Here is a 12,754-nt window from a genome sequence, read left to right as displayed (position 1 = left end):
ATTTCAAGAAACCATAAATGTATATCCTCTTCTTACGTTATGTCCGCAATTTCAAAACTACAAACTTACGATTACATTACAGAAAAAAAATTGATATAATAAGCCCTTAAAATGATAAAAAGATTTGAAATTAAAATTAGGAGATAATTTCTAAATAGTCACATTTTATATAGTATGGAAAATAATATTGTAGTCACAACAACAGATTACGTGGCTACGTTGTGACTACAGACATTAGTATTAAACTATTATAAATAAAAGTAATATCACGGAGCTACTATAGTCCAATCGAAGAAGGAAAAAAGATAAACTAACCTTGGATTCGCGTATTCCATCCGATTTGCTAATAGCTCAGCTATATTATACACTACTACATAAAACATAACATACATAATCAGCCTGTAAATTTCCCACTGCTGGGCTAAGGCCTCCTCTCCCGTTGAGGAGAAGGTATGGAGCATATTCCACCACGCTGCTCCAATGCGGGTTGGTGGAAATACAGTACTAACAGTTCTTGATTTATATATCTCTATTTATAGTACAACATTCGAATAAATATTTATATCCACTTTAATTTTACTTCCAAATTAGCGGAAGCTTCGTCGAGATTCAAAACGCCATTATTTCGCAAATTCATAACGAATATCACTTACTATTCAAGCTTTGGGCCATTGATATCAAATCAATTCGGTGCTAAAGTTGTTTATTTGGTTTTTGTCCTCATTTGTTTCGAATAGACTATATTGTTCATGAAAACCGATTATGTAAAGTTAACTATACCTTTACAGAGCCGAGATGGCCCAGTGGGTAGAACGCGTACATCTTAATCGATGGTTTCAGGTTCAAACCCAGGCAGGCACGACTGAATTTTCATAATCTTTATTTAAAATTCATCTCGGTGTAGAAAACATCGTGAGGAAACCTGCATGTGTCTAATTTCAACGAAATTCTGCCACATGTGTATTCCACCAATCCGCATTGGAGCGGCGTCGTGGAATATGCTCCAAACCTTCTCCTCAAAGTGAGAGGAGGTCTTAGCCCAGCAGTGGGAAATTTACAGGCTGCTAATGATGAATGATAATGAACTATAGGTACTATTTACTGTACAAATTATAATTATATCAGAAATAGGCAAATATAAAAAAAATCAATAACAAATCAAAATTAAACATTCTATGTATCGTAATAAGCGCGTGTCGTAATCCAATTTGTATTGCTAATGTATGTTCACTGACCTACGATCAAACGCTCTTGGGGACGGTCAAGTCGCACACTCGAATTTACTGCGACAATGTCCATTAGTCCAGTCAGACAACCATTGAAATCGAAATTTGAATTTGATTATTTTTTAATATAACTTAGAATGAGCATTAAAATAGCATTTAATAGAAAAAAGTTCAACACCAAGAAGGTTTGACTTTATTTATTTTAATCGTTAGTAATTAGAACAAATTCTCAAAACTGCAGATATAAAAGTATTCGATACTCGAACGAATAACATGAAGTAATGTCCTTTTAAATTATAAATGTGATTATAATCATTGTAGCTATTGAATTACTTGACGGTTACATTACGAACAAGTGTTCGCACTACATTTTTTTATGCATATTGGTAGGCTTGTTTTATTTTTTCAATCCAGTCTAGCCAATGACCCAGCTGATGATATAACCGCTGCCCAAACTTACTGGTACTTTAAGAAGTATTAATCGTTCCTCACATTACCCCTTCTGTCTGTAGTTATACTAGCACAATATACTTTAATACTAAGTATTACTGTTTGTCGATAGATTATATGATTAGCTTGCACAAAGCCCAATCGCCAAGTAAAATATCAACTCTTATCAACGGAGCTAGTCTGTAGGATCTGGAACTCATCAAGTAACATGACGATTCAAACGTGCTTATTAAAAACTCACTTGAATGAAAATTCATTTTATATGTATAATTTTTCAGGAGATATAAATGGAAAGTGCAACACCGGGGAACTTGCAAGTGCGTTGCCGGCCTTTAAGAAATGTGTATGCTCTTTTCTTAAAAGTTCCCAAGTCCATAAAGTGGTTGTGCGAAGCAAATAATGCCTTGAAAATCGCGCTGTTGTTGATTTTAGATTTTCGGACATCTAAGTGTTGCGGATGAAACTTCGAATTTTGACCGGATGTCCAAAGGTGAAATTTAAATGAATGTGAAAATCATATTCCGTCAGTAAAGTTATGGCGTAATTAAGTTAATGAATACGGCTAGAGAGATCACATAACTCGTTAGTTATTGTAAAATTATCACATATTAGGTTTTATAGCTTATTTTTTGTGGATTTATATATTAGATACTACTCAAATGACTCACAGCTGCCATGAGCACTTAGCGCATTAACTACTATACGATATAATGTACCCTATGTGATTGCAGAAAGCCAATCCACCAGTTAAAGCGTTCCCAATTAGGTACCGAACCAATAACTCATTTTTAGTTAAAATCGTTTATATATAAAACAATTTGAATAACCCATCTCATGCTCAGTTTTTCAATAAAACAACTCCCTAGTTGAGAGAACAATGCAATAACAAAATCCTTGAACGAATGAAACTTCCATCCTCTTCCATCAAGTGGGCAGGAGCGAGACAAAGAGGTCACTTAGAATATAAAAGCTTGTTAATAAAGTGAGTAAAAAGTAACAAGGTAACAGTGAGCGTCAAGGCGTGAACAATTTACCGAACCAGATATATTAACCAGAGCGTTATGATGAAGTGTTCACGATATTGTTTTATGGACATCAAGTTTTATTATTTCAAGTGGCTAAAATTAAACTTCTTAGCGTTCCATACCCAAAGGGTAAAACGTGACACTACATTAATAGGGTCCCGTAGGGACGGACCAGTCTGTGTCTCAAGAACCATGATAGGTAGACAGTTGATATTTTCACAGATTCACTTGGCCGGTTTTGTATCAAACATCACATCTAACGATGTTCTTAAATTCAACATTTAGTATTAAATATATTCGATGCAGGCGTAAGGACTAGTTAAAATAAAAAATAATTAAATAGTATATCCAGATCAGCGGCCTCAAGCTATGCTGGGGCTCTTGGGCACATCTAAATTTGGGGCCCTTTTGCTAGATATTTACTAAAGTTAAATATCTAGCAAAATATTTAACACAATAACAATGAAACTATTTCTTTTTAATTTTAAAAATTCGTCTACCATGTATTTATTATTGTCGTTACTTATAGCTGACCATTGATAAATTTATTAGTTATTTATTAAATGATTGGCTCATTACGTTTTTTTTTTTATATATATATTATAGGGGACAGGGCATACGAGCAGGAGGCTCATCTGATGGATAAATATTATTAATGACGTTTTATAGACAGTTATGTAATTGACAACAACATGACACATTGACTGAATATTTATTATTATATTAACAATGGAACTTGTAGCACATTTCTTTCACAGCAATCTGTGTTTCGACTTGAAGCAGTTACTCTAAGACAGATTCATTCTAGTTAAAGTGACTCGTATGATATTTTGTAAGTCTTTGATTAAATGCTTACGACATTATTATTTGTTTTCTACAAATAAATCAGCCGTGAACCTTACATGCATCGTCATATGTGCAGTGCGGTCGGCAAAATAATACCATTTGTTGTTTTTTTTTTTAAATTAAAACAAAGGTCTAACTTTCCAACGTCTTAAATTTAAATCGCAATATTTTTTTAATTTAAATCGCGCTATAGTTAGTATCTACACTATACCTATGTACCTAATATAATTTGGATCAATTTTATTCCCACTTACTACTTAAGTTGCAACTTACACTAACTTGCGTTATTAACTTTTTAACATCGAAAAAACTCTTATTCCCACCACACTCTCATAGGTAATTTCGTTGAAGTATGCTTAAAATAGGGTGAGAGTGTGTCAGTCAGAGCGGGGATGTGGGTCATCTCCATCAAAGATGCCGCGCCCCGTTACTGTTTTGGTGTCAATGATCTATATACGTAATGCGGAGGGACTTGAACCAGTTCTGCGTACCTATGTACCTCATACCGTAGTTCTATAAATGGTACTATAAGTACTGCTATTAAAATTTAAAATTTTGAATTAAGAATATTCGATTTCTTTTTCTATTTGCGTTTGTTAAAACGTTAATTTATCGATAAGAATATATTGCTTTGATTATAACGCATGATACATTTAAACGATTTTAAAATAAGTTTAAATTATTTGTCGCTTCTTCGATATCGTATGTTTAAAAAGAAAACAATTGTCTATTATATTATATACATATGCTTTGAATGTATATAAAATGTCTTTGTTTTTATTTATATAAAGAAAAAATTAATATTATTTTACATTTTTTTTTTTATTTAAAGCAAATGGTAATTGTACCTATAGTAAGTAATATATCTTAGATATTTAGCGCCGAATATATGGATTTTTAATATCTGGAAATGTCGTATCAAGATTTAGTATCGTATATTTCAATTTCGTCTATTAATTTTCTGAATATATAAGTAATACTAAGTACCTAAGGAAAATTTATTGGGGGGCAACTTGTTAAAAGTTATGAAGTCAAAATGTTCTTACGAAAATTATATAAATAATTGGTTTATTAATATAAGAATTGAGTAAATAACTAAATTAAATATCATTTAAAAACTCTAGCCTTCCCACATTTGAAAGTATGTCGATAAAATAAAAGTTGAATTCGATAGTTTATGAGATATGTCAGAAATAATAATTAATTAATTAATAAAAAGGTTGCCATAACTGAAATAAATCATTATTCACTTTAGTGAATAATGATTTTAATGATTTAATATTTTTTAATTATTATTTTAATATTTTATTGCCAATAAAAAAATATTATTATACATTTAAGTATAGCTTTAAACAAGCAGATATTATTTAAACTGTTCAGAATTTATTTTGGGTATTTGAATTAAAATGTAATAATACCTTTATTGTCTGATCTCCTCGGCGGCGCAGGAATTGCAACAATGTTTGCAACGAGCGCGCACGCGCAGATCAGGACTGTAGCGCGCGCGTGCGACATACGTGCGACTGTGTTGGCGTTTGGTACAATACTACTCAATTACTTAGTACTCTTCGATAAACTAGTAAATGGCTTAGTGCAAATTTTCTAGCATAAAATTAATTGAATAATTATTTATATAACACCTAGGGTAAGCTACCCAATTATTGGCACCTTGAAACTGATATAATATCAGTTTAAACAAAAATATAATAAATACAGGGTCATTGGTAATTCGACGTATTCCCGTTAGGAGGTGATAGGGATGATTATTTGCGATAATTTTAACCCCCATATGCATTATGCAAAAGTGAACCATTTTTGAGTTATCACGTTTTTTAGATTTTTTCAAAATAAGTCAAAATTGCAACTTCTAAAATTTTTTAAAAAAAAAGTTTTGATTAAAATCTACTTTTTTCTTCTGATATATAAAAACGATTAAACACTGGATATTTTTCAATATTTTAACAATAATTATCGGTCCAAATTTAAAAATGCGAGACTAGGCTTTTAAGGCTTTTTTTAATTGTAATAAAACGATGTCTTGAGGCATAAAAGAGAGTATTTTTTTTTTATATCTAAAATACCTTACGAGATAATAAAAACAACATCCAATTGTAATTGCGTGGACATTAACGATCGGCTTAGTTCACCTACCTATAATTTTATGATAGTCTTACGTTAATATTTTTAATATTACAACTATTTTAATAGGTTTGAAAAAGGTTTTTACTGTAAAAAAAATAATTAAATGTCATATATTTTGATAACTAGATTTAGGTAAATTTAAAATTATTCATTTCGGAATTTTTAAATTTTACTAGTGTATTATGAAACGACAAAAATTAAGGACTAATACAATATCAAGCCTCAATTTTGGAACCAAATTAAAGGACGTTTTAAAAGAAAACCAACATCTTCAACGAGTACTGCTGGACGCTACGACCAAACAACACCAAGAAATGTCCAGGGCAATAGAATTAAAAGAAAAGAATATAAAATTAGAAAAACTACTTCACGAAGCCAAACTTAAAGCTTGTGCCCTTAAAGAGTAATAGAAAACTTTAAATTTTAAAAATAAGAAGCGCTGTTACACTTCTTTATTCTTTATAAGTAAAATGTATCATCTGAGTGAAAGAGCAAAAATACTCGCAACGGACAATCAAATACTTCGTTATCAAATAACTTTGTCCAAAAGAAAACGAAAAGAAGCAAGCTTGAACGCTGAAATAGTAGCAGAATCAAATTATTATCTAGAAAAAGCATTAAAAGATATTCGTAAAGAACTGTATGCGTTAAAACATTAACTCACTCTGCAAAACATATTGCAAAAAAAAAATATAGTATAAGTTCATAAATATTTTACTGAAGTAAAATGTATATCAAAATTATCGACCATTGTTGTTAAAATGTAGAATCGTATCACTGTTACTGTACAAAAAGTATTTTGAATTTGTAAATTATAAAAAACATCTCGATGAAATGGTGTAAACGTGACATGAACAGCAAAAAAAAATGTATTTAACATAAGCAATAAAAAAAATTAGAACTATTTTGTTTCTTTTTATATAAAATATATAACTCTAGTGATGGAATACGTTTAAATACTAATTTATTAGTTTAGAGATCTTCGGCGTAGATACTTTAACTTTTTAAACATTTTACTGATGCTTAAACTTTAAGATTACATTCAATATTATATTCAAGGGTAGTAACATTAAAAAATATCATCTATATAAAGATTCATTATGCGTATATTTTTTTATATAACGGTTTTTTGTCTACATTTTTTATCAAGCTAATTGAAAGCTTTAAAAATCTGGTTCCCTGCAAGACTATGTACCAGGGCTTTTAGCCAGGGACAAAAGGGGTAAGTCCTATTCAAATTCTATGACCTCTCTGTCAAGGTCATAATTTCTTTATTTTTCAGTCTCCGTCCAGGTTTTAGCACTAATCCTCTACCAAAATATTACCAGGAATATACAACCAAGCGATCATCAGATGACGACGTCGAGTCTATTCTCCAGAAAATCAGGCATAGCCCAGCTGTTTTACGATTGGACCTAGCGTTCAAATATCTTACATTTTTCTGTCAGGGGACCAAAACAGAAAACTCAAACTTCAAAAACGTACATTTTGAGTTCGCTAACTTCATAGATTGTACCTTACTCAAAGATCATCGTAATGCCGTAACTAAAAATCACATTAATAGCGTAATGTAACATTTATTTTTCTACTGTACCTCTAATAAAATGATTGGTACGATTTTTTAGATTATTTAGAATCTAGATCAACGAAGCCCGAATAAACTGGATTTGTCTTACCCATACAACTTATAATATTTAGGCACTGTTTACATTTTCGCTTCGTATATATCCAAGTATTGCCAATTTATCGGGTTATGAAAAGCAAATGAATATAATTATAGATATTATGTCAATTCACGCGAAATATTATTATTAATATATAAGCATAGAGTATATATTACGTAAATCTTAATCGAAGAGCCTGCAGGCTCTAATATGTGCAAGATGTATATCTCCATCCATCAATTTCCCACTGGAGCATACACTGGAGTCGTGCTCTGCGTGGAGCGCGGAGTGGCAGATCCTGGTCCGCGAAATTGGACGAGACCTCTCCCTGCGAGCAATCGTGTAGGCAATGCTCCGCAGGGAATCGGCGTGGAGGGCCGTAGTCTCCTTTAGTGAGACCGTCATGGTCAAGGAGACAGCGGAGCGGGAACGTGAAAGGGCCGACCCTGCTCGGCGGAGACGACGAAAGCGTCGTTATATTTATTATGAGACTTCAGGACAAGATAAAAACCTATTATTATAATATAAATCTATGAGATAAATTAAAAGATAATATTGTGGTAAGTCATTTATTAACCCTTAAATGTCTATTCCCTCATCATCTTTTCCTTCTGGCGCGCGAGCTTCTTTTTGGAAAGTTTCTTCTTAGCTGGTGCATCGTCTGCTGGTGCCGCTCGGGCTACAGTGTCTTCCCTTTCACTGAGACAGACCTCGATGTGGCAGGGAGATGACATGTAAGGGTTGATACGACCATGAGCACGGTATGTACGTCTGCGGAGGCAGGGAGCGCGGTTCACCTAGAAAAGAAATTCTTATTTAGAAAATAATTCTATTACAACAGGTACCGCCGAAACATAATTTATTTATATAGTAAACATATAGTATACTAATGTCTGTGTCTTAACTGTGTTAGCTTTGTGACAGTGACAATTTGTAGGTATGTACCCTAAATAAAATAAAAAATAAAGAATGTTGAAAGATTCAAGATGAAATAAAATCTAAATTTTTGTATCTATACTTATATTATAAATGCAAATGGAACTCTTCCTCTGCCTGTCTGTTACATTTTCATGACCAAATAGGATCATACAAACTAAAAGTTAGTAATATTAAAATTTACAAATATTCAAATCAGTTTTTAAGTAAATATTAAACTAACAATGAATATTATACCATTTCAATTGTTACTTATTCTGGTTTAGCTACTGTTATTTTTCGATAGTTACAGAAACCATAGACCAAGAATGACAAACAACAATAACATTATAATTACAGGTTTTTTTTTTTAAATGAACTATCAAATAATAATCCTTATCTGCATCCTTACTAATTTTTTTTTAAATCATATACTAACAAAAATTATAATGAGAAAGTATATTTAGTTGTTTTTATGCCTTAACTAATAAAGTCATATTCCTAATACTTGCCCCGCCCCACCCTGTCACAGACACTAGCATATTTGTAATATAATAAAAAGCAATTTTATAAAAGTTACTTTCAATATGGTGTAATTATTGTTTCAAATTTTAATTTGAGTGCAAGTAACATTTATAACAGCAGAGATAATTACACCTGTAATAATGCATACACTCCATCCAGCAGTAAGTTACAACTAAGTGGATACATAAAAACCATAAAAACAATATAACATCAGGTACCATTCATGGTATCATTGAAACAGTTTAAAATTTTATTCACTTATAAATCTTAGACGAGGAATCCTAACGTCTATATATAAAAAACTACTGATTTATACCGATTGAGATTAGAATTTTAGTTTAAATTTTGTGTAAGTAACAAAAAAACTAGAACAACTTGATACCAAGTTACTCTTACAAAATTTATTACTGTTAATATTTGCCTTTAGAAAACAGTTTGTATAATTAATGTATACTCTGTCAAGCAAAAAAGGCATAACCTATAATTCTTTTTTTTTTTTTATTGTTACTTTGTAGCTTTAGACATGGTGCCTTTGGTGATCTTTATTTTGTATTGGAACTTTTCTTATTTTATTGTGCCAGCATGTTTATTACTAGTATCATAATCTACCTTAAGATTTTTTTTCTAGTCTTTAGGAACCAATCTAGTCAATGTGAGCTGTCCATATAAGAATCCGTCTGCGTTCATCTGATATTTGTCATCATTAAAAAGCATTTAAATGACTGAGCCATTACTATACTATGATTTAGATATATTACTTATTGCATTCGTTTTAGGCTTTAATGATAAGATATTAAATAAGCTCCCATATGAAATTTACTTAGTGGCCGACAATTCCCCGCCAGTCTGGATATGAACCACTTACCCATCATATATTCAACCACTTAACATCAATATTTAGTATTTGTGTGTTCCAGTTTGAAGGATAAGTGAACTAATATAACAACTGGCACAAAATACATAACATTATAGTTCACATGGTTGATGGTGTATTGGCAATGTAAGGTATAGTAACATTTCTTATAGCAACAATGTTTGACAATGTAAGGCAATGGTGACAATTGAATACTAAATAGAGTAAATAGAAGTTTTAATACTAAATGTAACGATTCACCTAAAAATTATTAAAATTATATTGACCTGACCTGAACTATTGACTATTCTCCATCGAGATTGCCACATTGGACAAAATTAGTCTGCCATACATAAACTATGTAGATATACAATCTTAAGATCCTTTTTTATTAATTTAAATGTATATGTACATCAAACTATGTCTAACTAATACAAAACTGATGATCCTTAAAAGTTGAACCAATTTTGATCATATACGCATTTTTATTATAAATGTAATTAATGGTTTAAAATATAATTAGTTGAATACACTAACATCAGTAGTCATCTTTAGAAGCTAAATGTCATCCACGGACAAAAATCTATAGTAATTTACTTTAAATATGAGGTTTTGCAACATAAATATTATATACTTATTACAACTAATCTTGTACCAAAGTTAATGAAAAAAGTTGGAAAAGTTAAAATATTATTTGAACATAACTTCTAAACTTATTTTACGTGCGGCACGTGCAGTTTATGATATTAAATTTAAAAATATATATGAATTTAAAAAAACCATTCAGATTTTGTTAGCTTAGACAAACAACCAAGCATAATATTTACGGAATTCAATAAGTATATGAACATCACATCCTGTGTTAAAACTAAATACTAGAATATAGCATATAAGAGATTCACACAAAATTGTTTATGAAAAAGTAAGAGCCTGTGAATGTCGCTCTGTTGAGCTCCTCCTCTCGCCTCCTCTCCTCTTTTTATCGAAAGTAAAATTATAGTAAATGTTCAAATAAATCGCTAACCTGAATGTGATCAATAACGAGCCTGTCAACATCCAAGCCTTTGTAATCCGCGTTAGATTCAGCGTTCCTCAAGAGTTGCAGCAGGAATTCTGCGGACTTTTTGGGCCAACGACCTTGTGTGGTTCCAAACTGCTTGGCCTGTGCACATCTGCCAACACCACCGTTGAAACGACGGAATGGTATGCATTCTTTCTTGTCAACTACATTTTTAAGGTAGCGTACGGCACGGCGCAGAGATAATTTCTTAATCGCCATAGCAGTCTCGTATGTGTTCTGAAATTTGAAATTAACTGTGTTGATATTTGGTAACGCGTAAACACTCCATGTGGATATTGATGTAAGTTATATTTATGAACATACCTTAAAGTGAACACGTAGGTTTGAGCCACGAGCCTTGCATGACTTGGCTGGATTATCAGGCTCTCGAGAATAACGACCCATTTTGTTACTGAAACACAGAGCAGCTTTATGTCACTATCACACAATTTAGGTTATTATTTATAGTATACAAAATTTACACAAAAACGCTAAAATAAACTCGGTAGCATTAAGAGCGCACTAATTAATTGCAATTCACAATCATTTTTTAGTTAATTCGTAATACTTATTAAGATGAAATTAGATTTCGAACATAAGAAACCAACCTCTCAAGAGAATTTTTAACAGGAAAAGGAACAGACAACGAAAACTGACGTTTAACGAACTTTGACAGTTGACAGTTTACCAATGTTGCATGTTTAAAAAACCTTTATTTTAAACGCCAAGCGTAGTTATGCTTTATTGTCCGCACAAAATAAAACAAAACTAATTTTTAAAAACATCTTGACTCTGTGGATTGTATTTTTTTTTAAATTACATAAATAAAAAGTTATACTCGTTTGCTGTACATTAACCAAGTTGCTTTTTATTCGCCAATGCCGCATTGTTAGGCTGGAGAGTAGTAAAATTTAAATGTAAAGTAAACGTGTGTGCATTAATTATCGTCATCATCGTGTTAGTTTTAAACCAACGAGTTTAACGTGCGGTATTTCTTGATTGTCTAAGATATGCTATTTAAGGAGGAATTTATAGATCTAATTGTTTTTCTGGAATCCTCGACTTCTTTACAGACAGATATTCAAATTGCAAAGGAATACCAAAAAATACTCCAATTATGATGCCGCTTGGTAATAAAAATATGCATGCACAAATATATATATATTACAAATTAATGATCACACACACAGAGAGAAAGATACCTACAACATGTCTGTGAAGTTAAATTAATATTTATTGATCAATAGAATAAGATTGACAGCACTCTCACAGTGCAGTAGAATTTAAAATAGAGAGCTTATAAAATTATAAGCATGTATAATATTAACAATGTACGTATTTTTTTGTTGATACAACCAAAAGATAGATTCTATTTTAATTTATTTATTTTTTATAGAATCCAACAATATTTCACGATCTGTTTGTGAATTATATACCTATATGTACGTGCAACCCGCATTGGAGCAGCGTGGTGGAATATGCTCCAAACCTTCTCCTCAAAGGGAGAGGAGGCCTTTAGCCCAGCAGTGGGAAATTTACTAATGCTAATGTACGTGCAAATCTTACGTCGCTAGGTCTTATTACCCATACATAAAAAGAATATAATATACCATATGATAGGAGAAACTTGTTTAATGAGAAATTAGTTTTAGCAAACAAAAAAGGAATTAAAATAATAGTACCTATGATTATTTCTCATCGCGGATCATTAGTAATCACTGTGTGACCAAGGCGCATTATATTGCATTAATCTTTAACTTCTCATGTAGGGGTTGTATGGGTACAAATTAAACAAAAACTCTCATATAATTTTATTTATTGTGTAATAAATGTGCAGCTAATAGGTTACATCTATAATAAATACTATATATAAATTATAAAATAGACTAGGAAGTTATGATATGTATTGAAGACTGAAATTATATTTATATTTCTAAATCCTAACGATAATCTTCGTCATTCGCCATTGTCAATACTTAATATACACTTTTCTGTAAGATATTACTGAAATAAATTACACTAAAATCTATCTTACCGATATAAATACA

At 31.3% G+C, this 12,754-nt stretch overlaps 2 protein-coding genes across 2 annotated transcripts in view; both read right to left on the bottom strand.

The window, feature by feature from the left end:
• LOC113398681 (acetylcholine receptor subunit beta-like 2) overlaps positions 1-5,122 on the bottom strand; it is a 53,322-nt gene extending 48,200 nt beyond the window's left edge. The window contains exon 1 of the mRNA XM_064216925.1: positions 4,966-5,122. Coding sequence (XP_064072995.1) covers positions 4,966-5,062 — 97 coding nt within the window. The 5' untranslated portion in view covers positions 5,063-5,122. The remainder of the gene's footprint in view (positions 1-4,965) is intronic.
• A 2,786-nt stretch (positions 5,123-7,908) lies between these two features.
• On the bottom strand, positions 7,909-11,397 carry LOC113398613 (large ribosomal subunit protein uL22). Its single transcript, XM_026637450.2, has 4 exons — positions 11,315-11,397; positions 11,031-11,118; positions 10,671-10,943; positions 7,909-8,150 (listed from the first exon to the last, which is right to left on the bottom strand). The coding sequence occupies exons 2-4, from the start codon at positions 11,109-11,111 to the stop codon at positions 7,941-7,943; spliced, it is 564 nt and encodes a 187-aa protein (XP_026493235.1). The 5' UTR covers positions 11,112-11,118; positions 11,315-11,397; the 3' UTR covers positions 7,909-7,940.
• Between the last annotated feature and the right edge of the window lie 1,357 nt (positions 11,398-12,754).

Source organism: Vanessa tameamea, chromosome 14 (genome assembly GCF_037043105.1).
Source record: "Vanessa tameamea isolate UH-Manoa-2023 chromosome 14, ilVanTame1 primary haplotype, whole genome shotgun sequence".
Lineage (NCBI taxonomy): Eukaryota > Metazoa > Arthropoda > Insecta > Lepidoptera > Nymphalidae > Vanessa > Vanessa tameamea.
Note: the sequence above shows the minus strand (reverse complement) of the source record. Positions and strands in the feature narration are given on the sequence as shown.